The following is a 27,492-nucleotide window of genomic DNA, read 5'->3' as shown; positions in this document are numbered from 1 at the left end:
TCTGCAACCTTAAAATAACTAGAATTTTGGCTAGAAATATAAATCATCATCCATGAAAACGTTTATATCGACTTTTCAGATTCAAATAAATATAAAGACACATTTTTATATGGAAATAAGTGTCTTTATATTTATTTGAATCTGAAAAGTCGATATAAACGTTTTCATGGATGATGATTTATATTTCTAGCCAAAATTCTAGTTATTTTAAGGTTGCAGACAAAAATCCATAACAATCGAATCGCTAGAAAAAGAGATTTTGATCCCTAAACATGATTATTTTGTATGGAAAACGGCTCTGTCTTTATACTTATTTCTCGTACTGTATTTAATAGAAGTCTATTGCAATAATTAAATTACATTTTTGTTCCCCAAATTTTGTTTCCCCTTGACTTGACATTTTGGCAACACTGATTACAGACTTCAAAATTGAGTGACCGCTCTCCTGTCGCTGTCCCCCGGGCCCCGGCACCAACGAGCGAGCCGTCCGTCATTCGCTGTTGAAAGTTGGATTCGTCCGGATGTAAAGTGAAATCACGCGTGTTTGTTTAATCATAAAACTGCCGATTTTGTTGGATTATTTAGATTTGGTGCATAAATTGGGTGTGTTCAGTGCCTGAAAATCATTGTCGGAACAAGCTAGCGTCCGGGCGTTACCGAGAAATTCGATTTCGGAAGATTTATTTTTGGTATCCTAGCTGGTGTTTGTGCGTTTCAGCTGCTGCGGCTGCAACAAAAGGAAAATGGACGACATCGATGAGTTCTTCGATTTCAGCAAGCCATTCAACCGGGTGGTGATCTCCGGAGGCTATTGCAATGCCACCGTCGTCGAGGATAAGACCCTCTTCAACAAGATGCCGGAGAGGGAGAAGATGGGCAAGGAATACGCCGGCAAGTTTATCAAGGAGGAAGAAAGCCAGCTGATCAATGTAAGTTTGGGAAATTGAAGCTGATCCTGAATGTGATCAAGTTAATACACGAATATACCAATACCAATGCTAATGTTTGTATTGTGTTTATGTTTTATTCCACAGGCTTTCTTGGATGAAGCGGCTGGTCCATCGACTTCACGCACTTCCAACCTAGAGGATGTTGATGACGAAATGTCGCTAGCGGATGAAGATGAGGAGCACGCCAAAGCGCTCAAGGCCAAAGAGATGATGCTTCCTCTCTTCCAGAAGTACAATTTCACGCTGAAGCCGAACAAGCTGCCGATTCGTCATACGAAGGACGACATATTGTCACGAATTCGGGAGAATCCGGTTGTCGTGCTGGAAGGTCCTACAGGATGCGGTAAGACTACTCAGGTACCACAGTTTATCCTGGAGGAAGCCTACCAACGGAAAGAGTATTGCAACATCATTGTGACTCAACCGCGAAAGATTGCTGCCATGTCCATTGCGAAGCGAGTTTCGGAGGAAAGGAAATGCGAGCTCGGATCTTTGGTCGGATTCAAAGTTGGCCTGAAGGAGTGCATCTCTCCCGACACGAGATTGCTCTATTGTACGACAGGAGTGCTGCTGCAGTCACTGATCAACTCCAAGTCGATGGCCAATTACACTCACGTCATTTTGGATGAAATTCACGAACGCGAAGTCGACATGGACTTTTTGCTGATTGTCGTGCGACGATTCCTAGCCACAAACTCCTCCAAAACCAAAATTATTCTCATGTCAGCAACAATCGATTCCAAATCCTTCGCGGAATACTTCAAAACTCCAAAGAAAGTCGGATATCTAACGGCGCCTATCATCTCAGTTGACAGACCACGACTGTTCAATGTCAAAGAGTTCTACTATGACGATCTGGACAAACTCCGGACAGACTTTGCCATCGATTACGAGAATCCAGGAATTTCCTCTCACATGTACACGGTGGCAGCCAAGTTGGTGCTGGTGTGCGATCGGCTGATCGAAAACATTCACGGGGAGGAACGCATGGAGTATAAACCGACGGTTCTAATTTTCCTTCCCGGTATCAACGAGATTGATCGCATGGACCGTGTGCTGAGGGAAACTTTGTCTCGAATTGCCAATCCCAGCGAGAAACCGAATTTGGATATCCATCGGCTGCATTCGATTCTTCCTGCGGATGAACAGGTAAGCGTTATTGCGATAAAACAAAATGTATTTAGCAAATTGTTATTACTGGCTACATATCAGAAGTAAGATACATTCAAGGTCCAAACTATCCTGGAGCTCAGCCATTGACATCCACCACTGCGAAGTAGTTATAATCGCTTTAAACCGTATTGTCACATATCCAAAATTATCAGAAATTGTACGAACGATTCCAAAGTTTATTATATACATTTATTCGTTTTCTGATGCATTATATCATATACTTTTGGTTCATCCACGGTCCACTGTCGTCCAAGCTGTTCTGGAGTTTAGTACTTTTTCGAGAATTTTGCTATGAGCTGTAACACCACATATCAAAATATTATCTTTATCTATGACCAGTGGCGTAGCCAGCTTTATCTTTCTCACTCTTATTTGTTCTCGTGTTTATCAAAGAAAATGGGCGAGTGTGACTTCGTGGCCGAGCGACTAATGCGTTTTCGTTTTTGTGGCGGTGCTACACCGCTTCGTGCTACACTTTTCACTGCAAAACCGAACATTTTCGGTGTAGTTGCATTGGTGTGCGTGAATAAAAACTAAAATATTTACAACTTTGCGAACGTTGATTTGTGGACACGGTGTACACCCGCTACACTCTCGAATTTTTGAGTGCTGCACTATCTTGAGCGGTGCAGAAAAAGTGCTACACCGGTGCAGCACGAAAATCAAAAACGAACACTTTCGGTGCAAAAGTGCTGCACCGGTGTAGCTCCACCGCAAGAACGAAAACGACATAAGATCACCAAACTTTTAGTCGCATCGTGCTGAGGAGCACGGGTTCGATTCCCGCCGCTGCCAGGAAAAGTTTTCGGCTATGCCACTGGGCGTTGCTCGCTAGTCCGTTGTCTAGTGTCGTGCTTCATTCAAAGAGCAAATAGCTCACTGGAAGCATTTAACATGTCCGTGTGTTTTTTAAAAGCAAAGAACTGGCTTCGCGAATGTCTGAAACCACTTTGAAGTTTAACGAATTATTTAAAAATTCATTTGAGATATTCAAGTCCAACCAGTACATTCAGGATCGTCCAACCTTTTCTTAAGTTTAGACCTTGATATCTGCAGATGTGCACGCCTAACTGCAATTTATTATGTACTCCGTTGGTAGTTTTCGTACGAATCCAACATTCTTTTGAGATATTCCAGACAACGGTACAGGCACCGAGTAACGTTGCCTATGGTTGCTGAACCTATGTGAAGACTTATAGATATTACTACTTTTATTCTTCTGGGACATTCAAAGTCTTCCACTCTGTGTCGAAGTTTAATCCTTTACGCAGAAAAATGACGGTTGCTTAAAACAATGAAACGCATGGTTGTCATTCAGAGGCGTCTCGTGACCCGTACAAGTGACTGTGCACTTGAAGAGTTTTCACATGGGACTGTTAGTAGTGCAAATGGAAAACATCAGGAAACTGCACTTCGCTCGACGAGCGAATCTATCAAAGACTTCGTCGATAAAACTTCTTTGTTATTTCAATAGTAAGAAATCAAAGCTTGTTTTTCTCAGAGATGGCGCCACCACATTAAAAGTAAAATCATTTTTCTTGTATGGACAAATCGCTGGCTTACACTTGTTCCGCATCGCAACGTTTTGTACCCTGGGGCAAAAAGTTGCAAATTAGAAACAAAATCATTATACCTTTTGTACCGCGATAACCGGACGGTGTTCGGACCGGTGTCCCTACATCAGGGAATGATAACGCGCACAATTGTACGGATTAAAAAACTAATTTATTGCGACACGTTAAAACGGGTACAACTTTTATTCGCGAGACGTAAACAAAAACTAAATTACTATGGACAACAATACACAGACACAGAGCACAAACGACAACCAAGTTAAAATTCATTGATGCGCTTCTATTGCATCGCGCACGACAGTAGTGCTCTGTCTTGTGCGAGCTCAGCGGCGCGGTACACCGCAATCGGGTTGTCCACAACATCTCCCCTCTTAATAGAGCTGGTAGGGGTCGAACCTGACTGGCGGCCTTCTGGTACGCGAAGAACGCCTAGGTAGCTCTACCATCGGTTCCACTTCGATAGCGGACTCGAAATCGGTCGATGTTGACGTTGACGATGACAAAGACGTTGACGGGACTGCCGGGAGCTCGTGCCGTGGAGTTGACGAGGCACAAGCCGGCTCGGAACCTATCAGGGTAGGCTCGGGACTGGAGACAGACACAGATCTTGGCGCGATCGAAGGTGTGGCTGACGTCGGTGTGCTTGGCGAATGGCTTGGCAAGTTCCAGGCACCCAACAGGATGTCGAGTGGTAACGAATGTTGGCGAGAGGTGACCTGTTCAGCGGATTGCTTCGGCGTCGTGTCAGTGGCCATACGACTCCGGAGCTGGTTGATGTGCGAGCGCAACATTCGGCGGTTCTCGACCCACACGTTGTACATCACGTTTCCAATCTTCTCGATGATTTTACCGGGAACCCACTTCCAACCGTTACGAATGTAGAGTTTGGCGTAAACGGGGTCGTCTCGGTGGAAGGATCTCGGTTGCTTGCTGTCGTTCGATGTGGGCACCGGTGTCCGTACCGGCGGAGGACGCAGAAGTTCGAGGCACGTGCGGATTTTGCGCCCGAACATGACCTCGGATGGCGACTTCTGGTCTGAAAGAGCCCGGTTGGGCGTGCTTCGGTACGTCAGGAGGAAGGTATCCAGTGCCTTTTGCATCGATCCTCTCCCCTCTCGGATTTTCTTCACGGCCCGCTTGAAAGTGTCCACGAAACGTTCCGCCTGGCCGTTAGATTGCGGATGGAACGGGGCCGTCGTGAGATGTTCGATGCCGTTGGAGGTGCAGAACTCGGCGAATTCAGCGCTGGTGAATTGGGTACCGTTGTCGCTGACCAACGTAGCGGGCATACCCAGCCGAGCGAACAACCCACGGAGAATTGAAACTGTCACCGCTGAGGTGATACGGGTTGTCTGGACGATTTCCGGCCATTTGGAGAACGAGTCGACTGCGAGGAGGTAGTACTCGCCTTCGATCGGACCGGCATAGTCGATGTGGACGCGTTGCCACGGAGCGGTCGCTTTGGGCCACGGCATCGGTGGAGAGTGAGGAGGCGATCTAGCTACGGACGCACACTGCTGGCATGCTCGGACGAAGTCGGTGATGTCGGTGTCCATGCTGGGCCAGTAGGCGTAGCTTTGAGCGAGGGCCTTCATTCGCTGCATTCCGGGATGGCCGCGATGGAACTGTTCCAAGCAGCGCTTACGGTGCAGCGACGGGATGACGAGCCGTTCCGCAAACAAGAGACACCCATCTACCACGGAGAGCGATTCCTGCCTGGATTGGAACCGTTGGAGATCGGGCCCGGCTAGTTTTGACTGGGGCCAACCGTTTTGGACGTAGTGGTAGACTTGGCGGAGCAGTGGGTCTGCTTGGGTGCTTTGCGCGACGGCTCTGAAATGGAGAGGCAACATTTTACGGGAACTAGAAAGAACTGACCTGAGATCTTCATCTAGGTTGACGCTAGCGATAACGTAGTCCTCGTCGGGCTTTACGTGCTGGTTGATCAACCGGGAAAGCAGGTCCGCGTTGCCGAACTTGTGGGTGGGCACGTATTCGATGTCGAAGTCGTACAGCAGCAGATGGAGGGCGAAGCGTTGAAGGCGGTTGGCAGTGTAGACTGGTATTCCCTTCTTGGACCCCAAGATCCGGAGCAGAGGCTGATGGTCGGTTTGGAGCCGGAAATGCCGGCCGAAGAGCATCTTATGGAACTTCGTGACGGCGAAGACGATGGCCAAACCTTCACGGTCGGGCTGACTGTAGCCTTGCTCTGCTTTCGTGAGTGCTCGAGATGCGTGTTGGACGACCTTGACGGTGCCGTCGGGGAACTTGTGGCTGATCGTTGCCCCTAGTCCAACGGAAGAAGCGTCGGCAGAAACGATGATCTCCCGCTTCGGATCGTAGTGCGTGAGGAGAAGATCCGAGGAGAGGATTCGCTTGAACTGCTCGAACGCTTGCTGGCACTCCGGAGTCCACTTGAACTTCGCGTCTGCTTTGAGGAGATTGTCGAGCGGGTATCGTAGCTTGCGCATGTTGGGGACGAACTTGCCGTAATAGTTGATTGCCCCCAGGAAGGACCGTACTCCGGAAACGTCGGTGGGAGGCGGAAGCTTGGTGATCACCTCGATTTTGGCTGGATCCGGACGGAGCCCGCGACTGTCCACGACATGCCCGACATACTGCACTTGCTGCTTCCGAAACGTGCACTTGTCCTCTCGAATGGTGAAGCCGAATTCTTGGATTCGCTTCAAGGCGGCCCGCAGGTTGCGATCGTGCTCTTCCTCTGTCTTACCGCCGATGATGACGTCATCGAGATAGCCGGAAGTACACTCCAGGCCGGCTAGCATTGTGTCGATGAGCTGCTGGAAAGCACCAGGTGCAACTTTCACACCCGGCGGGAGGCGGTTGTAGGAGTAGAGGCCACGATGCGTGTTGATAGTGAGCAACTTGCGGTGCTGTTCGTCGACTTCCACTTGCAAGAAGGCGTCGGACAAATCGATTTGACTGAAGACCGTGCAGCCGGAAAGCTTGGCGAAGATGTCGTCCGGAAGTGGAAGCGGGTATTGGTTTGGTTGGAGAGCGGCGTTCAAACCCGTGGAGTAGTCTCCGCAAATTCGGATCGACCCGTTGGCTTTGCGGACTACGACGATGGGAGCTGCCCACTCGGAATAGTCGACCGGAGTGATGATGTCGAGTTTCTCCAGTCGGTCGAGCTCCTGGTCGACGGCATCGTACATTGCGTACGCCACCGGACGCTTCGGGCAGAAGACGGGTCGGACGCTTTCTTTCAGCTCCAACTTCACTTTGGTTTTACTGCACAAGCCGAGCTGGTCGCTGAAAACCTTTGGAAAGGTCGACTTGAGTGCAGCGGTAGACGTGGGAGAGCCTGACACGTGGCAACAGAAAGTGTCCATGGGGACGGACCAGAGGTTGAAACTGTCCACCAGATCGGAACCGAGCAGAAGAATTTGTTTCCCGGTGACGCGGATCACTGCGCGCCGCGTGCTTTCTCCGATGGTGACGTCGCACTCGAATTCTCCATCGAGCGATAGGATGTTGCCGGAGGCTGTCCTAGCGTTCACTGTGGCCGTTCACTGTGGCCTAGCGTTAGAGCGTAGCGTTCACTGTGGCCTAGCGTTAGAGCCGGGCTGCCGAGTTTCCGCCATGTTTCTCGGTTGATGACGGTGATGTCGGAGGCGGTGTCTAGTTGCAGCCGAATGTCCGTTCCTGAAAGGCCAACGGAGACGAAACGGCGGCGCTGCTGCACGCTGCATACGTCGACGACTACCACCTTGCTCGACACGTCGGGTTTCCTGAAGCGTCTGTGTCCTGGTTTCCGGGGCTTGGCACTCTCGCAGTATCCCTCACGATGTCCGAATTGGCCACAATCGGAGCACTTGTGATTCCTGTAACTGCAGTCCCGGACGTAATGGAGCGCACCACAAAGCCAGCACGGAGTATTTGGCTTCTTCCCGGTGTCGCTGGAAGGACGCTTCACTTCTCGGTCACGCTTGTTGAACCGCTTCCCACCAAACTTGCGCACTGCTTGGCCGTAAGGAGTCGCCGATTCGATCATCGCGCTGTCATGCTTCAGGTTGAAAAGTCGCTGACACTCCTCGGAGAGTTGCTCTAGGGTGACGTCGTTGTTGTCCTCAATCTTGGTAAGGAGGCGCGTTCGAATCTCGACGTCATTCTCCGACTTCAGGCCGCACACGTAGACCAAGCACTTGAATTGCTCCTCGCTGAGCTTGCCTAGCTCGAATTCAACGCAAGCTTTGTTGACCCTGCATGCGAAAGCCACATGATCCTCAGAGGGATTTCTCGCAATTTGCAGGCATCGGTATCGTCGGCTGATTACCGATTCTTTCGCACCGAAAAGGCACTTGAGCTTACTCACCGTTTGCTCGAAGGTGAATTCCTTCGGTAGTTTGGGTAAAATGTAGCTAACATACCTTTCGTGCTCCGCCAAGCCCAATTTCCGCATTAGTAGGCGTACTTTCGCTTCGTCGTCGAGCCTAGCAGCATCCTTCTCGAAGAGATCGTCGTATCTCGAGTACCAGGCCGCGAAAGTGACGTTACTTTCGGCCTCGTACCGGAATTCCTTAATATTACTTGCCAGGGAATCAAGGATTTGTTCCGGGTTGGGTGGTACCTGCACATTGATAGGTAACGTCATGCCACGAAGGAGCTGTTGCTGCTGGTCGTCGGTATGATTTTGCCGCTGGACGAGCTGGGCCATCAACTCGTTATGCTGCGACAACTGCTGCTGCATCATTTGCACGATTTGAATGATCAGAGCTTCATTACCGGTGTGGGGGGCTTGCGGTTGCGGTTGGTGGGGTGGGAAGGGTACATACTGTTGATGCTGCTGGGCGGTAGAAACGGGAATGAACGGCTGCTGCTGGTGTGTTGACACGACGGGGACGTAGATTGGATGCTGCTGCTGCTGCTGCTGATGGACCACCGCCGCCGCCGCCGGGATGATAGGCTGATTAATTGCCTGACGATGATTACTCACTCCCGGGGGGTCGACACCATTTCGCGCACTTTCGCGATCGTCGTCAGCCATCGCACTCCGTTTACGTTTCTTCCGCGGCGGTGACGAAATTGTGCGAACGAATTTTTGCACTGCGGGGAAACACTCACTCGCGAATTCTCGTCGCCACTTTTGTACCGCGGTAACCGGACGGTGTTCGGAATCCGGTATCCCTACATCAGGGAATAAAACGCGCACGAATGTACGGATAAAAACTACTTTATTCGCGACACGTTAAAATGGTACAACATTTATTCGCGAGACGTAAACAAAAACTAAATTACTATGGACAACAATACACAGACACAGAGCACAAACGACAACCAAGTTAAAATTCATTGATGCGCTTCTATTGCATCGCGCACGACAGTAGTGCTCTGTCTTGTGCGAGCTCAGCGGCGCGGTACACCGCAATCGGGTTGTCCACAACAATACCTATGCGTTTCTTCCGGATTCATTACATTAACAGAGAATTTATTACGCCACCATACAAATTTCAAGCTGTTTACTTCTTTTTTTCTGACTGGCATTTTCCACCCGTGGTGCGCATGATGTTTCCGAGTGGATAGGTGCAGACGGCGCCGCTGTATATGTGAAAAACACGTGGAACACGAGCGCCGTCTACGATCACATAGCGTAACCTTCGCCGTTACTTTACACTGTTATCACGTTTGCTGCATTTATCAGAAAAGCGCCTCTACTGGCATTCTAGCAAAAACGCAGCTGATTGCTTCCCATTGAGGAAACAGGGGTTTTCTACCGCCACCTGTATAAGCCACTTCAGCCTTCGCTCGCCCATTGTAAGCGAAGATAGGTCCTTATTCCTTTGTGTCTTGGTCAATATTACTTTATCGGAATTTTGGAAGCAAGAGTAGGCATTATCCACCTATATCATTTAGGAAATTTTTCGGAATAGCTTTTAAACTTCGAAGTATCCACTCAGAAGTGGATAACTAACACAGAGCAAAAAGTGGAAGAACCATTACACAATGGATCACTAAAATAACTAAAACGGCCGCTATAAAATGAACAGATAGCGCCACCGTAGCCTTGTGTGTTTGACGTAACTCGACTGCTGTCACTGTGTTACCGTCCATATACAGTGGCGCTTTTGTTTTGATGCGGTGAGTAGCGGAAAAGTCGGCTTCAATGATCCATTATAGGTCACTCTGTAACAATTACTAGTCATTCAGTTCTCCACGCTATATTACCCATGTGATTATGCTATGACTGTAGTCTAAATACGCGTATCTGTCTAAGGATAAGCATTCGAGGACGGAATTCAAATTACATATCTGAGTACACCCAATCGAAGCTGCTTACATTGTTCAAGAAGCCGGTTTGAGCTTTTTCGCAATTAACCGCCTGGCACCGCAATTTGTGGGAGTAGATTGTCTTACGATATCGAGCTTCATTTTCTTTTGAATATTGCTGAAAAAATGAAACCGTATGCGACGAGGAAAGTACTGAATGAAAATGCCACCCATTCAGCTCCACCCAAAGCCGAAAGAGTGATTGGGCGGCCTCCTGGGTACAAGCTCTCTAGCTTTGCTCTCTTGCTAAAGCTATCGTAGCTCTTAATGCGACGTTGTCAAACTTAGCAGCTACCCCGCGGGACGGGCCGGGAGCGCAACCAAACAATCTTTCCTTTCCTCCACCGCCGATGAGGCCCACGTCCATTGGAAAAGGTGAACAAATTTTTTACTAATACATTGCCAATGCACCACAGAACAGTCCAACACAAGTAAACACAGTTCTTGTATGCATTGCATATACAGCGATCCCGTGTACTGCTGGAAGTGAACTGAGGCGAGAGTTATTTTGGCGACGCTCTCACAAGTGCGTTTCGCATGCTCGGCGTCGAGCTCTCTGGCTGCAGCAGGGTGGTGGCAAAGTGAGATTAAGTTGGAAAATTGAACAGATTCCTATTGGATACGTACTCACTACTATATCTCACAGTGGTTTGTGCACTTAATGTTGTGAACATCAAAAGGATAAATTAGTATTTTTTTATCATTTGTAGGAGATGTTGAAATTATAGTGATTTATTTTACTTTTTATCAACTGTGTAGTGAACGCAGTGGACCTATGGACGAGACGCCACTGCATATTTCTTTGTTCTTACTTAAGAGTTTCTAGACAAAAACAAACAATTGGGGTATTTGTTCCCTTCATTGGGGTCTGTGTCATTTGGCATGTGGTCGTTTGGCATAAGGTCACATAGCATAAAGACATTTGGCATAATGGACACTTGGCATAACAAAGAAGGGTGAATTTTGATTATGACAAATGACTGTCAGGCCAAATCAAATGTCTTTATGCCAAATGACCTTATGCCAAACGACCTTATGCCAAATGTCCCACTCCCATTTTAATAGATGTATTATGCTTAAATTATACTTAAATTGTGATTGCACTTTTTATGTGGTCAAGATTTGCCCGAAAACCTATTTAAAAAAATATTTTCCTTAATATTTCTGCTGATGGGTTCCAATTGTTGCGATAGTGTTCCTAATTTTGCAGTATCCCAAATGATATCAATGGGATACCGCAACATTGGGAACCGAAATTAAATTTTACCTTTAGTTCCATACTTAAATCCATATCACTATCAGGCCAAACATGTCTAAAGGTCCAATCTGCAGAAGTGAGGCTCTCTTTGGTTTCTTTCTCTTTCGTTAATATCTCAGCTGTTTATTTGTATTATGATTGTCTCCTTGCATTGAACGATGGTCAAAACAATCGTCTTTTGATTTGTACTCCAAAAATAGTTGAAAAGTGTACCCACAGACAAACAGACGTAACACTTTGAACAGTTTTCGATTGAAATCATGGTCACGGAAACATATTCGCCCAATGCTAAAAGCACTATGTTTGGCCGACCACCAACTAGGTGGCGGTAGTGAGCAAACGTCAAACTCGAACAAAAACGACGCGAGCGCCACGATTGGGCAGTTGGCCAACCATAAATTTTTAAAAAAGATCGTTAAATCGGTGTACGATGGGTGTCTGTGGTGTACCATTACATTGCAATAATTGAAAGAGAAAGTGAACAAAGAGAGCCTCTCAAATGCAGATAGGACCTATTGAAATGTTTGGCCTGACTTAGAGCATCGCCACGGGCGTCCCTATCTGGGTCCCTATCCCTATTTCCGGGCCCTGAATAGGGACGCATGTTCACACCGGTGGTATCTGAACGGGAATGAAAAATAAGGACGCGACAAAAATAAGAATTAGCGATGGGTTTCCACATGTGGGGACCCACTCAAATCTTGCACTGAGTTGCTATTCCGATGGTTTGTGTGACGTCACTTTCTTTATTTATATTTTGCGGTGAAGTGAGCTGAACAGTAGTGTGGGTCATCGGAACCGTTTTCTCAGATCAAAGCTGTTTTGGTTCCGTTTCGGGTCCTGAGTATCTGTGCAAAATTTGGGCGCGATCGGTTAAGTCTACACTTTGCGCATTGCAATTGAAATTTGTATGGAATTTTGTATGGGAAAACATACTTTTTTGCATTTCAGCCATAAGTTGAAAAAGTTTGTCTGAAACTTTTTAACCGATATTGTAAAATGATAGCCTAGAATGTTTCGCAAAACTTTGCTGAAGACCGCAAAGCGATCCGATGCTTGTGAAAATAGTTATAACCAACAAACCGCATACATGTGTTTATGTTTTAACATGTAAAGGAATAACAATAGCAACAAAATCATGCTGTTTCGCCAAGCAATGCCAACGCTATAACTTGTTTCATAAGCATCAGATCACTTCGCGGTCTTCGACAAAGTTTTTCAGGACACCCTAGGCTATGTTTTCACTTTATCGGTTACACGGTTTGAGAAAAATTCGAGCTTGTTATGAGAGAAATACAAAAAAGTGTGTTTTCCCATGTAAAACCCCATACAAACTTCAAACGCGATGCGCAAAACGTAGACATAACCGATCGTGCCCAAATTTTGCACACTTATTTGGGTCCTGAAATGGGATTAAAGAAGCTTTGATCTGATGAGATACCATTGAATTTTTCATTTTTCCATATAAACGATGACCCACTCTACTGAGCAGTGGTGTGGAAAATGAACAGCAGTGGACAGTCTTCAAGGTGCAGCCCCGCGCGGATGTGTAGCCGTGCTCACACTCTCCAATGAACATTAGCTTCGAGTTCATGCATGCACACGTCGCGATGAACATGCACTCGAGCTCAAGCTCAATGCTCATGTTTTGCACCGCGCTCGCAGCGGCGCTCACAGCCGCGCTGAAAACATCGGTGTTTGCAGCTTCGCACTCGTTTCGGTTTTGCACTGCGGTCAAGCTGGGTAAACTGAGAAATGTTCTAACGGTTCAATGCCACATTTGCAGTTGCTGTCGTCACAGTTGTTGATGGCGTGATTCACCGGTGATGATAAATTCTTTTTTTTTTCTGGTCCATTTTTAAGAACCTCTATTGGGATTGGGAAATATGGTATACAAACTTCGATTAAGTATGGGTTGTTTTAAAAAATAATAAACACATTGCTGGTCGTCATGACGTATTTTAGGCATCCAAAGGGCGGCTGGGTTAAAGTATTGTAAGTTCTTCAGTTGGGACAAAAAAAGCTTCCGAATTAAATTTTTGTATTTAAGCAACATTTGTAGTGCTGAAGGCGGCTGTCGATAGTACGTACTAGAGCTGTTTTAGGAAAATTATTATTTGTCGCATCGACTAGGGAACATTTCGTTTTTTTTTTTGAATTTTTATTTACGTGTATTTTAACTTAGGCTTTTTATTTGGGACTACATTGACTTACAGAAATGATTTCATCCCCAGCGTCACATGTTTGGGAATGACTTACTGTAAATGTAAATTTACTTTAAAAAAGACACATTTTTGGCAACCAGTTTCACTGCAATTACCATGCAGTCTTAGCAGTAATCATATCACTCCGTCATGGGGTGACCTTTTTTCAAGAATTAGCAAAGAGCACTAGGATGTAACATTTTATTACAGATCTGTTTCTCTAGGCGGATATCACGCGCGTATGAATACGGTCGCATGCGGGTAAAAGCATTGTGGATTTATTGGCTACTGGCTATTCTACCGGTCACTTCAGTAGGGCCTCCAAAGTAGCCGTTTAATAAAAAGAGGGACTTAAAAATGAGCTTTAACATGTTTTTGTAAATGCGCGATTATTTGTTGACACCAGCTACTCAATAACTTTATTTTTTTGAAAATTAATATGAAAACGACTAGTTTGGAACGGTTGCTTAAGGCGAAACTGGGTCCAATTTTTTTTTACATTTTCGGTTTTTTATTTTTATTTAAAAAACGAAGCAATATTTTCAAAATCGGTTTTCGTACACATGTACAGTAAGGATCAAGGTATCTCCTGAAATTTTTTCGTCGTGGAGAATGTTTTTCGTTGCTGCAAAAACAATGTTTAAACAAAATTTCACAAAAAAAGGTTGATCCATACTCTACATGTCCAGAAGTGGGCACATTTGCCGTTAACCGTTAACGTATTTTAGATGAATATTTGCCTCTATTTCCACAAAGGCCACTTCAAAGTTCTCTATCAATGTTCTCCAAAATGCGTTAATGGTTAACGATAAGTGTGCCCACATCTGTACATGTGTACGAAACCCGATTTTGAAAAAAATATTGCTTCGTTATGTAATAAAAAATAAAAAAATAAAAAAAAAAAGAAACATGAAAGCATGTCTGTTTCGCCTTAAGTACATGTTTATTTTGATTAGCATATTAACCTCTTGAAATGAGACCAACAAGCAACGTTTGACTTCAAACGATATTGTTTTTAAAAAAGTGTTGGATTGGATTAGGCGTAGAAATGTGTTACTTTGTTAAATTATTTAGCCGTTTTCAAGTAACGCGAAATTTGTTCGTTACATAAGGTATACGCCAAAAGATATTAAATGAACTAATTTTAATTATAAAATGGCAATGCAAACTAGAACACTTTTTTTTCTCTTGCACAAAATTGATTGGGTAAAATCGGATAAAACAGCCAGCAAAACCGGGAGTAGACTAAATTGGAAATCGACGATCTTATCTATTTTTCTGTTGCATACGAAAACACTTGGGATGTGATATTCATATAGATATGATAAGCTTAACCCTCATGCGATCGCGGTGTTGTATTTTGTATAACACATTGAAAAAAATCTCGCTTTTTGCACTCACCTAACAGTGGTGGCCAGCCGCGCGAGTTACGGAAGGACAAGTTAATTAATTAGGGGGACATTTAGCCACAGCTATGAAGGCGTGGGAATTCAGCCTCATTGAACTGACTGAGAAGTGAGAAGCAGGCCTTGTTCCAGCAGAGACGTTAAAAAAAGAGTTCCGGCTATTACCAACAATAATCAGAATAATCTCAAATGGAACCATACGATCCTAACGATCCTAACGAAAAGTCGACGAGCAACTTAGTTATCAATAACAAAATGGGTATACATACTATATTTTTAAAACGGAGATCTGTAAAGGAATATAGTGTCCATGTACTGGTGTATTTAGATAAGATCATCACCATAAAAAATAGTAAACATTGTTCTCGATCACTTGAGAAACCGCACACCGGTGTCACGCAGGCAACGGCAACCCACCTAGCTTTGCCACCACGCACCGCCTGCCGAAGAACGGCAAACACAAGCTGGCTAGTAGGCTTGCACACACAGCTTAAACACTAGGCTTGAGCCTGAGTTTTGCGCTTGAGCTCGAGCCTGAGCTCGAGCGCACCGTGTTCATTTTTTCCTTGCCTGCTCGATGCTCTCGACAAACACGAACATGAGAGAGAATGCGCGCTCGGGATGAACGCGCACTTGCAAAATTGAGCTCAGGCTCAACGCTGCTCGTGTTTTTGGGAAGACTGGCAGTGGATCAATAAAGCAAGAGGTGAATATTGATGCACTTTGTCTTACGTGACTAGATATTTTCCAGAAACATCACAAACAAACAGACGCAACACTGATAATTTCCACGTACACCGATTCAACGGTTTATTTAAAAATTTAATAGTTGGCCAACTGCCCATCTGTGGCGCTCGCAGGGTTTTTGTTCAAGTTTTACATTCGCTCACTTACCCTGGGCTTGGATTATATCTTCCAGGAAACTTTGATTTCAGGCATGTAGTCGATGTGCTTTGCAGTAATGATTGGAATATCTGAATGTATAATCAATGGCAAACAATTCTATAAAAATCAGACCTTCAAGTCATCTGATATAGTTATACTGATCATGATGCTGCATAGTATATCGAACATTTGTCGAAGTCATTTATGTGCCGGCAAAATATAATTCCAAGTTGGTGAGAATATTACAAACTGAGGGAGGGTAATAGGCCCAGTCAGACCCCTGAATGGACAATGTGGGTTAGTGTATGGGAATGCCATTGAAGGTTTGTAATATTCTCCGAGGGTTTCGAAATCCAACAGGGCGCGTCCCCGGGTTGCGGATAGGGGGAAAAGGGAGATTTTTCGCATTTGTACTGTAATCAGCCAATGCGACATTATCTCCTATGGTGTTGTAGTGCGAATGAATGATCTCATTCTATGGGAATTCGAACTTTGTAATGTATTGTTTATTAGCTTCAATTTTCTAAGCTTGACAAGGTTTTGAAGACAAACATGAGATGAGAGAATTGCCTAATAGGAAAGTCACATCAGCAAAGCTTTTACATATGCAAATGCTATCCATGGGGTCATGTCTAGCATTTAATATGTATGGCAATGACTGGTTCTTACCTAGCAGGGGTACTACAAGACCACGCGGACAATTCGATTAAGGGCTTAATTGGGGATAATATATTTTCCAGAACTGAAGGAACATTTTTTCCGGGTGACTGGTGAGTCGGTGAAGTTGGAAGTTTCCGTTTGTTATAATTGACAAAATAAAAAATCGGGCGTTTTTTCTTTCTATGACTTGCTTGGCATTTTGAGGATTATTGTTTTTTGGTTTTGGAAGGTATGCGATTCTCTATTGAGCCTTAAACAGGGTGGCCACAGACTCGGGAAATTCGGGAAATGCGGGAAAAAGTCGGGAATTGAAATTCATCGGGAAATATGCGGGAATAAGTCGGGAATTTTGTTTATGATCGGGAATTTTTAAAATTATGTGTAACGCCTCCTCAAACCTAGATTTACTTGAACCTTGACTCACTTCAAATCCAGATTCTTACACAGTTTCGGAAGTTTCACGGACTTCTAAATCCAGATGAGCGTTGGTTTCTGAATAACGAGTGATTTCTTGTTCGATAGAGACTATCCGAGTAACAGGTTTTTATTGTCCGGATGCTCGAATTCAATTTGGGCACAAACATATTTAAAATCACAATTTTTTAAAATGAAGTTATGAAATTAAAAAAAAAAACGTGAAAAAAGTATCGCAAAAAAATAATTTTGGCAGCCAAATTTTGATGATTTTGTCAGAAATGCCATAAAATACTTCTCCAACATTTTCGTTGAAATTTTTTAGCTTTTTACATTTGTATTTATCAAAATGGAGAAATTAGTAACATAGTTTTAGATTCTATTCAGATTTTTTTTTTCTGTAGTAGTTCCCCGTAGCAGTTAAGATTTTTTGCCGAAGTATCTGGCTGAGCTTTAGGACAAGTTTCAATTAATGTTTTTATTGGAACTTTTTATAACACTTCCTTAATTCGTAGTGGAGGACTTCCTGAAACTATTGTTTTGTTGGAGTTTTTACCGGTATTTCTAGAAATTTCAGTTCATGGAAAAGCTCCCTGCAATGACAAAATCCATCACACTAACAATTTGGCAATCTTAAAAAAATTTGGAATAATTACTAAAAGCAATAATAATTCTGCCGTCTCTGAAGAGTCTCTGGTGGTTGTTTCATGGAATTATAAATTGATGACGATATACTGGAAGAAACTCTTGAAGTGTTTTCTGTGTAACGATTTGTAGAATTACTGGATTAATTCATAAATGAATACCTAGAATCCGCACTGATATTACAACGGAAGCAAAATTGCAAGTTGAAAACCAGGAGACAGGATTCTCTAGATTTTCTTTTATGAATTCAATGTCTACTGAAGGAAGTCCTGGTGTTACCAGTGGTGCAACCTTTAACTCGCCTTCGAAAACTAGCTTGCAACACATCAAACTTCATGATTTTGCAAAACAGGAGTATTGTAAATTGTTTCTAGGGATTTCAAGTAAACTGGCCACGTTTCCGGATGTTCCGGAAACCTGGTGCTCACAGGATAGTGACCACTTTTTGATCATTTTTGGAACCTAGCTTGTGTGACATATCACACTTCATGATTTTGCAGAACAAGAATATTTGAACATGGTTCTAGGGATTTTGGGTACAATGGCAATCCTTCGGATATCCCGGAAACCTGGTGTTTCTAGGGAAGTGTGCACTTTTGATTGGTTATGGAAAATCAATATTCAACTTACTTGGAAAGTTTTTCAACAATGGGATTAGAAATTAATCCCAGAATATCGATGTTTTCCTTAAATATCTAAAATGAGCCTTACAAATTTCGTCTGAAATGTCAAAGTTTTGTTTGAGAATTTCAGCTAGAAATTGCTAATGAATAGAAAACTTTTCATAAAAATCCGCAGATATTTTAGAAATTTGAGGAAAATTCCGCTAAGGAGTTCATTGTTAGTGCTCTCATAACAAAACTCATATTTTCTTTTTTGAAAATAACCAATTCCCACTAAACAGGAATTATTTATAGGTATTTTGAGAAAGTCCAAGAGAGATTTATCTGAGTTCTGTATTTTTTTTTATCTGAATGTATCTTCAGAAGTCAGTTTCTTTAGAAAAATTCCAAGAGTTTTGACATAAATCGCCAGCGAGTTCTCGTGAAAATCCTTTATGCATACGAAATATCAAATATGCATACTAAATATGTGTAATCTAATGGATTTCGGATAATTTTGAATCTGGTGGTTTAAAAATAAACCTGTTAATATAACTTATTTTTTTAATATTTATTTGTTAACTCAATTATTCCAATAATTTCCTGATTTGTTACCAGCAGAGTATGTGAGAAAATGTCACAGACATTTATTCAGTATTTTTACAATAAACACCTTCCAAGAAAATTGGTTAGGAAATTCCTCCAAGAATTTCACTAGTAAACACTCCAATAATTCGGCTTATAGGAATTATAACAGAATTATGTCAAGAATGCCGTCCTCCACACCTTTAGAATTCCTGGGATAGCGTAAAAAACTCCTATAAAGAATTCACTAAAAAGTATTTCAGTTAGCCGACTAGATTTTTTTTATTGGAACTTCATCAAGCATTACTGAAGGAGTTCACAAAAATCTTTTGGGAATTTCGAAACACATATTTTCAAGCATAGGTTTACTTTACAAGGCATCCGGAACAAGAAGCAAATTTCAAATATGTTACATGTAAATTTATTTTGAAGTTAACGTCTCTAAAATATTGTAAAACTGTCACAGTATGTATCACAATTACACTGTAAATATTTCAGTTTTACAGATCCACTAAAAATTGGATTATTGGATGTTTTACAAGCTCCATACAAAATCGGGAAAATTCAAAATTAATGCGGGAAAAAGTCGGGAAAAATGCGGGAATTTCAATTTCGATTTTGTGTGGCCACCCTGCTTAAAATTATTTTGCATCTGTATAGCATTGATATTGTCAAGTCTGTACCAACACCCTAATCCCTCACCAAAATACCCTTTTCCTATCCCATGGCGTTTATGTGGTCAGCAAAGACTATTCAGCCATTACCCCTCCTTATCATCGGCTTTGGACTGACTTGCGCTCTCATTGCCCCACCAAATGCTGCAAAATGAAAATGAAAATGAAAGTTTTACATTCGCTCACTTATCACCAAGTTTATGATTGGCCACTCTATTGGCCAAACTCAGTCCTTTTAGATTGGGTGAATATGTTTCCGCGACTATGATTTTGAATAGCAAACGTATCACTTGAAAGAAATTGCTATTAAAATCATCGTCATGATAATCCCCAATGCCAAACACGCTATTTCACAAAACGCTCAGTAGGTGCCGGTAATGAGCGAACGTCAAACAGGAGCAAAAATTATGTAAGCGCCGTCTGCGAACAAAATGCGCTAGTGATGCATATGCATCACTTTAAATGGAAATTCATGTAAGAAATTAAAGAAAAAAATTATCAGAGCATTTTGGTGATGCATCTCTGACCAGAAGTTGTTGAGAGTCGACCCCGCTGTGCTGTCAAAAAAGGCTCAGTGAACTCAATGTTCATCGGTGCACTCGTCTATTATCAAATGAAACCCCTGTGGCCTTCACTCTTGTGTCCAGAATCCCTAACATGAAACTTCACATAACCTATTCCACAGAGAAACAGACGTAACACTTAGAACAAATTTCTTTGAGAAATATCGTTACGAAATCACAACCGCCCAGTGCTAATCGTACTGTAATTGGCCGGACCACCATTAGATGGTGTTAGTGAGCAAACGTCAAACAGGAGTAAAAACGATAGCAGCGCCATGAGTGGTCAATTGACCAATTACCGAATATTTGAATCAACCGTTAAAAAGGTGTTCGATGGGAGGCAAGTGGAGTGTGACGTCTGTTTCTCTGTGCCTATTAATTTCATTATGACAGCCTTTTCGTTCATCCACCGATGCCTGTGCATCGCAAACAAATTCAAGATGGCGACAGTTGTAAATAAATCTGCTCTTGTTATTAATTATTCAGCGTTTCAAACAATTGTAAGTACTTTTAAAGATAAACAATTTTCAAATATTTGATTATCAATCATTATCAGTGCTTTTCCAGGAATGGTGAACAGTGGTTTACCATCCGAGTTTATGCAGCGGAACAAAAACCGAGCTCATTGAAAAAATGAGCTAGCTGTGCAAAAGTGCTTTTGTAATTTTTGTGTCCAATAGTGTTTGAATTATAATAAATAAACAAGGAACAGGTCCGAAGTTAGGTCCGACGCACGGATTTGGAGAAAAATTCATTTTCGCTAGTCGAAAACTCCGGTTTTCAACTAAATTGATAAACATTACTGAAATAATGCCTAAGATTTAAAATTGCCCTCTGTAAAAAGCACGGAAAAAGATCGTAGTTGTTACGTGAACTATACGTAGCTACCACGGGGACCACCGGTGGAATGATTGTTCATGAGTTCATTTTCAGCTATCAAAGTTCCACGTAGGGTAGCGAACCACTTGGGCAGCGACCGGTATTTTGGGCACTCTTTGCTATAACTCAATCAATTCCAAACCAATTGATCGTTATTTGCATGTGCCAAGTCGTTTTGAAGAGAGTTACCGTGTGCGCACCTAACTTTGCGCAGGTCCAAACTTTGCGCATTCTTGTAAAATAACGAAAAAAATAACTAAATGTCAACATTTTCACCAGTTTAATAATTGCACTAGCATTGTGTAAATATAAACATTATTTGACGAATATTTAATTGCCATGAAATCTTTGTTTATGTTGAAAAATAAACAAAAAATACACAAAAATGTCAAAATTTGCCTCGTCTTAACACGGTTGCCAAGAAGTAACTCTACTAAAAATCAACATTTTCCTCGATAAAACTGTGCAACGATGATTAATTTTGCCGTTAATAGACAAAAAAGGTGATATTCTAGTAATATCAATCACAGTCCATGATATTTTTTTCAATTTAATTAGTAAATAGTGGTGCGCAATGTTTGGAACCATTATTTGCACTGTGTTCCTAATGTTTGCGCACTTTCAGTAAATGCATGTGCAACGTGAATATATGCCTTATGAACCATTTAAATATTATGAAACACTAGTATGTACTGACAATTTCAGGCCTCCGTCTCCACCATGTAGCAGATTTTGTATAGAAATTAGTAGAAAAATGTATGAACCGTTGCACTATGGCAGGCATTCTCCATCTTTCAACAATGTGACGTAATTTGTAAACAGTCCTTTATTTGGCTTTTCCAGCGGTCAATGTTAGGGACTATTCAAATATGACATCCACATTTTTTTTAGGATTTTAGAACTTGCTCCCCTCAAAGATGGACTCCTCCTCCTCCCCTGGCCCCTCCGTCACGCTTGATAGTATACCTAATACATGGCATATCACACTTTTTTCAGGCAACCCCAACTCCCTCCCCTCAAAGATGGACGTCATATTTTAATGACCCCTTATTGTTCCTATCCGTAACGGTCATTTAATTTATCAGGAAGCTTTTACCTTTGATCTTTAGCCATTGGAAAACCCCTTATGAAGTTAGGATTGTTCACACGGTCAATGTCTAGTACGAACCGCAGACGAATTCAAGAACTCCGGAGGCCTCCGTTCCCCTTCCCTCCTAGGACAAAGTATTTCAACAAAGATCATTTAAGGGCACACTACCTGAATAACTTTAGTTTAACGGAAAAAAACATTAAATAACAGTATGTTTGATGACTTTTTTGAGCAATTCATAGCATGCGCAAAGTTAGGAACAATCGAAGATTTTGTGCGCAAAGTTAGGAACAAGGCAGTGAAATAGTTTTTCTATTTTAAGTATTTTTTGGTTAATATTATGATTTTTTCTCTATTGCAGACTCAAAGAAGGATCATTAGTCTATCGTATGAGCTTGTTGTTCATGATATTATTTGTTTATTTGTATTTTTTATAACGATTAGAAATTTGATTTTTCTTAACTGCGCAAAGTTTGGTGCATACACGGTATGTCTGTTTGTCTGTGCTGATACCACGCCAAAATGTACTACTCCTTTTCCATGGCGTTTGTGTGGTCAGCAAAGACTATATACAGCCATTACCCCTATTATCGGCTTTGGACTGACTTGCGCTCTCATTGCCCTACCAAATGCTGTAAAACAAAAATGAAAACTATTGATAAATAAAGCTTCTTACTTTTTCACGTGGTCCGTGTTTATACCAAAACTCTCTGAGTAACTGTTCATTATCTTCATACTCGTTTCAGGTAAAAGTGTTCCGCAAGCCAGCTCCCGGACAGCGCAAAGTAATTCTATCGACCAACATTGCCGAAAGTTCCATCACCGTGCCCGACGTCAAATTCATCATCGATTTCTGCCTGCAGCGTGTCCTATTCACCGATACTACTACCAACTTTTCCACGCTCCGAACGGAGTGGGCATCCCAGGCAAATTGCATCCAGCGACAGGGTCGTGCCGGTCGTGTCATGGATGGTCGAGTTTATCGACTTGTCGATCGTCGGTTCTACGAGAATCAAATGCGTTTCTCAACCTCGCCGGAAATTCTTCGCTGTCCGTTGGAGAATGTGGTCCTGAAGGCCAAACTGCTGGAAATGGGTCCGCCCCATTCGATTCTGGCGCTGGCCATGAACCCACCCGATCTGAGTGACATCCGTAACACAGTTTTGCAACTGAAAGAATTGGGTGCTTTGGTCCAGACGGTGAAAGGCAACTACGAGCAGTTGGATGGAGATTTGACCTACATGGGACGCATCATGGCCAAACTGCCTTTGGATTTACGCATTTCAAAGCTCATTATTTTGGGATACATCTTCAGCGTGCTGGAGGAATCGATCATAATAGCCGCGGGTATGAACGAGAAAAACATTTTCCTCAATCAGAATTCGGTCAGGGGGTACTCGCAAAAGATGTATTGGGCGGACGGATCCGGAAGCGACGGAATTGCCATATTGAACGCCTACATTGCCTGGAGGAGCCGAAAGGAACAGGCAGGAAACGAAAGCGACATGGCCAGCTGGACCCGCCGAATGTCGCTGGATATGAAGTGTCTTATGGATATGGCCGAATTGATCCGCGAAATCAAGGATCGTTTGAGTCATCTCGATATGAAGGAAGTTTCCGGACCGGGTCGAGTTGTGTGGTCGTCTCGGGAGAAAACCGTCATTCTCAAGGTCATTATGGCCGGAGCTTTCTATCCGAACTACTTCATTCCGATGTCGGTCGGTGGAAAGGAACTGATGGAGCGTCAATCGTTTACCGAGCTGGGTGGCCGCGATCCCTGCAACACGGTGTTCTTCACCGGGTTCGACCACGAGAAGTACATCGGACCGCTGTACACTCTGCAGATCAAGAAGCTGCTCAGCGAGGGTGATTCCTCCAAGCACCAGAACATGAAGGTTAGTTGTTTTGTCCTGATCCTAAGTCATCTGATTTCTATCCTGTTCACCAACTATGCAGAAGAATTGCTATCAATGTCATTTTTTTTTTAAATGAGAATACTAACTAACTTCTTCTATTTCTCTCCTTAGGTCATGTACGATCGGACCACCAATCGTATCTTCGTAACGTTCCTGGGCAGCAACGATGAGCACGACCAGCGGGGAGCGTTCATGCCCGGAAAAGTTCACGCCGACGTGTACCGCGCTATCAAATTGCGTAAACTGGGTTCTCGTAACAGAATCATGGAAATCCGGACCATGCGCCAGCGGGATGCTATCGAGTTTGCGACGGAAATGAATCTTGGCCACTGGGAAGATGCCAATGGATGGGTTCCGCGTCGGAAGGTGATCCGCAACGCACATCTCTCGGTGATTCCGGCCATCCATCAGCCCAGTATGGTGTGCCAGGTGACGAACGTGATTCACTGTAATAAATTTTATCTGCGCCCGGAGGATACGAAAAACAAGGACATTTTCGGGGATATTCATTCCAAGTTGAACTCCAGAGGATACAGGCTTGAGCGGTTCGATCCGGAGTGGCAGTTTGCCGTGGGTCAAATGGTGGCTGCTCCACTCGAAGAGGGTAGCGAACGATATGCACGTGCAGTTTTGAAGAGTTACAAGAACATCCGGAGCACAGGCGATGTAATGTGGACAGTCTTTTTCCTGGATTACGGACATTCGTCTGTATTGGGGCAATCTGCTTTCCGGAAGTTGGAAGGCCCGCTGGAGTACATGAAAGAAATTCCACAGCGCGTTTTTGAAGCCACACTGTCCGAAATCCAACCATCGGCCATCATTTCTCCGCAGGGTATCTGGACCGCACAGTCCATCAATCGGTTCAAGGAAATGACTTTGGGAAAAATCTTCGTCGTTGATATCTACTCGGTGGTCAACAATGTGGCCAGCGTTGTCCTGAAGAAGGGAGACGAAGTTCCGATAAATTCCGAACTCATCCGGCTGAAGTTCGCTCAGTACGCCGAAGAGAGCTACATTTCCAAGCTGGATCACGACATGCGCGAGCGCAAACAACGGGAAATGTCCCTAGACGAGGACGTTCGATACGAAGTGTATCATGCGTCTAAAAACAACCAGCTCAAATACGAAGAAGATGACCTGGAGGATGTTTCCCCTCCGGAAGAAAAACTACGCTGTAAAGTTATGCTTTCCGGTCCACACAGCCCTCTGGAAACAACAGCTTCCTCGACTGTCCGTTCCGGAGTGATGAAACCGGTTTCGATCGAGAGCGACTCGGTGAACTCCATCTTGTTGGATTCCAATCCGCAGGACACACACGAAAAGATGCTCGTCGGAGCGTTCGTCCACGAGCAGGGCAACCGGTTAATTCTCCGACAGGCTTCCATGATGCCGAACATTCCAGGTTTTGGACCTCTGATGGCACTGATTTTCTGCCCCACCTGTCAGCTGAAGAAAGACGAGGAAGAAACACGCGTGGTATCCGTCCTGACGGGATTGGGCTGCGATAAAAACACCGGAGAATCGCTGTTCCCCGAACATGATTTGGCGCTGACGCTGGATGTCGTTCTGACTGACGACGATATCACGGAGGTAAGATGGGGTGCCCTTACACTTGCTCAATCCATTTCTAACATTTCCCATTTCAGATCAACGCCCTGCGTTACACGATGGACACCATCCTGCACACCGACCAGGACCAAACTGTGCCCAAGTTCGGGGACGTTTCCATCGAAAACCTGAAAGCCAAAGTGAAGCAGTACATAATTAAGTAATTTTCCCTGCAGTAATATCACACCAGGTAAATACTCACTAATCGATCTGTTGTTTCTCTTGTTTTAGAATTTTGGAGCACGAGCGCAAGTTCATGGACATTCGCCACGCGCCGAACGATTACGACTGGAAGCTGGTCGAAGCAGACAATGCCGCCGCGGCCTCATCCTCGGTGTCGAAGAAACGTAAACAGGACTTCAACATTTACGACAATGCCATCTACCCGTTGCTACCTCCGCTCGGTTTGCTTCCGGTCAGCGCCAAACAGCTGGACTTCCTGAAGCGTCATTGCCGCGAGTTGCACAAACTGGCACTCACGTACGTATTATTAACGAACGAAAATGGTGGACTTGCATCCAGACTTTCAAATTTCGTTTCCTTGCTCGTTATTCTTACAGAGATGTCAACCTACCGCGTCACGGTATCACGTGTCAAATGTGCAACACCATCCTGGAAACGTTGCCGCAGTTGCGCATCCATCTCTACTCGAAGTTGCATCGTGATCGCGAATCGCAGATCAAGTTCCGATAGGTTGATCCCACCGGTCATCGCGGTAGTGATTTGAGTTTTATGTTTCTCTTACCTGATTATAGCTTTTAAGTTTCATGTTGAGAATGAATTTCTCTTCTTATTTTCATTTTTAAATTTCCTAACTATTACTTTATACTTAACGTTACTACCTACATGTGCTCTGTTACATAGAGTGAACTAAATTTTCAACCTTGAAGCAATGAGACTGGACGTGGAACGATGTTTCTAGATACGGTTCTGAATACTTGAATGATAATGATGCATAATGATGAAATATCATGAAAAAAAAACATGCTGACATGTTACGTCAACGTAAAGGTAACTAGTTATACTTATATATTAAAATACTTTCTCTGTTCCAGCTGGAATATCAAGATAAATACAAACCATTCGTGCACAATATTAACAGCTGGAGATTTCAATTTTCCGAAACTTCCTGTCCTGAAGGCCATGCTAGTCATGACGTCATGAGACTAGCTAGTCTCATAGGGCCGATTTCTTCATCCTGACTTAGGGGTTGAACCAGGTTTAACTATGTACAGGGGATGGCCAAAATGTTTGGGATAGGCAACTTTTTTTCTTTCACAAAAAAGTTCAACATGCTATAACTTTTCATGGAATGCATCAAATATTCTCAAATTTTGACCATTTGTTAACCTATTATATGTGCATCAGTGGTACAAATTTGAGCTCGGTTGGTTAATCTTTTGCAAAGTTATAACCGTTCTGGTAAAACACTATTTTTAAGACTATCAATTTTTGAACTCTCATATCTTGCTGGTCTCCAAGATCCAAGATCGAATTGAATGAAATTTTGAGCGATTAGGGTAGGGCGGGGCAAGATGAGCACCCTAAGGATCACGTTGAGTTTATTGAAAGTTAACACAATTTTTCAAAGTACCTCTCCGTAGTTCTTTTCTATATCTAGTTTTCTATCACCCATAAACATGGGAGGGTTCAAAATTCACAATAAGGATGATTTATTTGACTAAACAAAAAAGATGTTTTATGGTCAGTTCGAACATGCTACGGGGCAAGAAGAGCACTTCATTAAAATCCCAATATTTTAACAATAAATTGGTCATACACTGATTGATATAGTGAAACTTGTGTATAGCTATGGTATCACGTTCTAAAATTATCATTTTTTTCGATTATTGAAAAAAATGCGGTTTTATAATACTTTATACAAAATGACCCGAAAAACAATAAACGATTTTTAGGTTGCTTATTTTTAGAAATTTACTCAACCAAATAGTTGCAGAGGTTACGGAAACCAATGTTCGTCACTATTGAGTGGATAGTGATGTAATTTCAAAATATTTTCTATATTACCATCAGGGGTGCTCGTCTTGCCCCACTATAGGTAAATAACTAAAATTGAATAAATTTTAATGTTTGTTTTTAGAAAATGTTTTCTAATGT

The 27,492-nt window shown here is 43.3% G+C and overlaps 1 protein-coding gene and 1 long non-coding RNA gene across 2 annotated transcripts in view; one reads left to right on the top strand and one right to left on the bottom strand.

Moving 5' to 3' along the window:
- Positions 1–19,283, bottom strand: part of LOC134284084 (uncharacterized) — an 816,516-nt gene extending 797,233 nt beyond the window's left edge. Inside the window, exon 1 of the long non-coding RNA XR_009995619.1 lies at positions 15,871–19,283. This is a non-coding gene — a long non-coding RNA (uncharacterized LOC134284084). The remainder of the gene's footprint in view (positions 1–15,870) is intronic.
- On the top strand, positions 474–26,473 carry LOC109418548 (probable ATP-dependent RNA helicase spindle-E). Its single transcript, XM_019692757.3, has 7 exons — positions 474–929; positions 1,035–2,099; positions 22,597–23,745; positions 23,878–25,356; positions 25,413–25,534; positions 25,606–25,854; positions 25,935–26,473. Exons 1-7 carry the CDS (start codon positions 744–746, stop codon positions 26,065–26,067), a joined length of 4,383 nt encoding a protein of 1,460 aa, XP_019548302.3. The 5' UTR covers positions 474–743; the 3' UTR covers positions 26,068–26,473.
- Positions 26,474–27,492: the final 1,019 nt, after the last annotated feature.

The sequence above is a fragment of the Aedes albopictus genome, chromosome 3 (genome assembly GCF_035046485.1).
Source record: "Aedes albopictus strain Foshan chromosome 3, AalbF5, whole genome shotgun sequence".
NCBI classification, from domain to species: domain Eukaryota; kingdom Metazoa; phylum Arthropoda; class Insecta; order Diptera; family Culicidae; genus Aedes; species Aedes albopictus.
Note: the sequence above shows the minus strand (reverse complement) of the source record. Positions and strands in the feature narration are given on the sequence as shown.

Excerpts from the sequence above, each read along its gene's own strand:
- LOC109418548 (XM_019692757.3), top strand. The coding sequence starts at position 744 with ATGGACGACATCGATGAGTTCTTCGATTTCAGCAAGCCATTCAACCGG. Across the intron at positions 2,100-22,596 it reads TTCTTCCTGCGGATGAACAG|GTAAAAGTGTTCCGCAAGCC; the intron begins GTAAGCGTTATT and ends TACTCGTTTCAG. Across the intron at positions 25,535-25,605 it reads GTGAAGCAGTACATAATTAA|AATTTTGGAGCACGAGCGCA; the intron begins GTAATTTTCCCT and ends CTCTTGTTTTAG.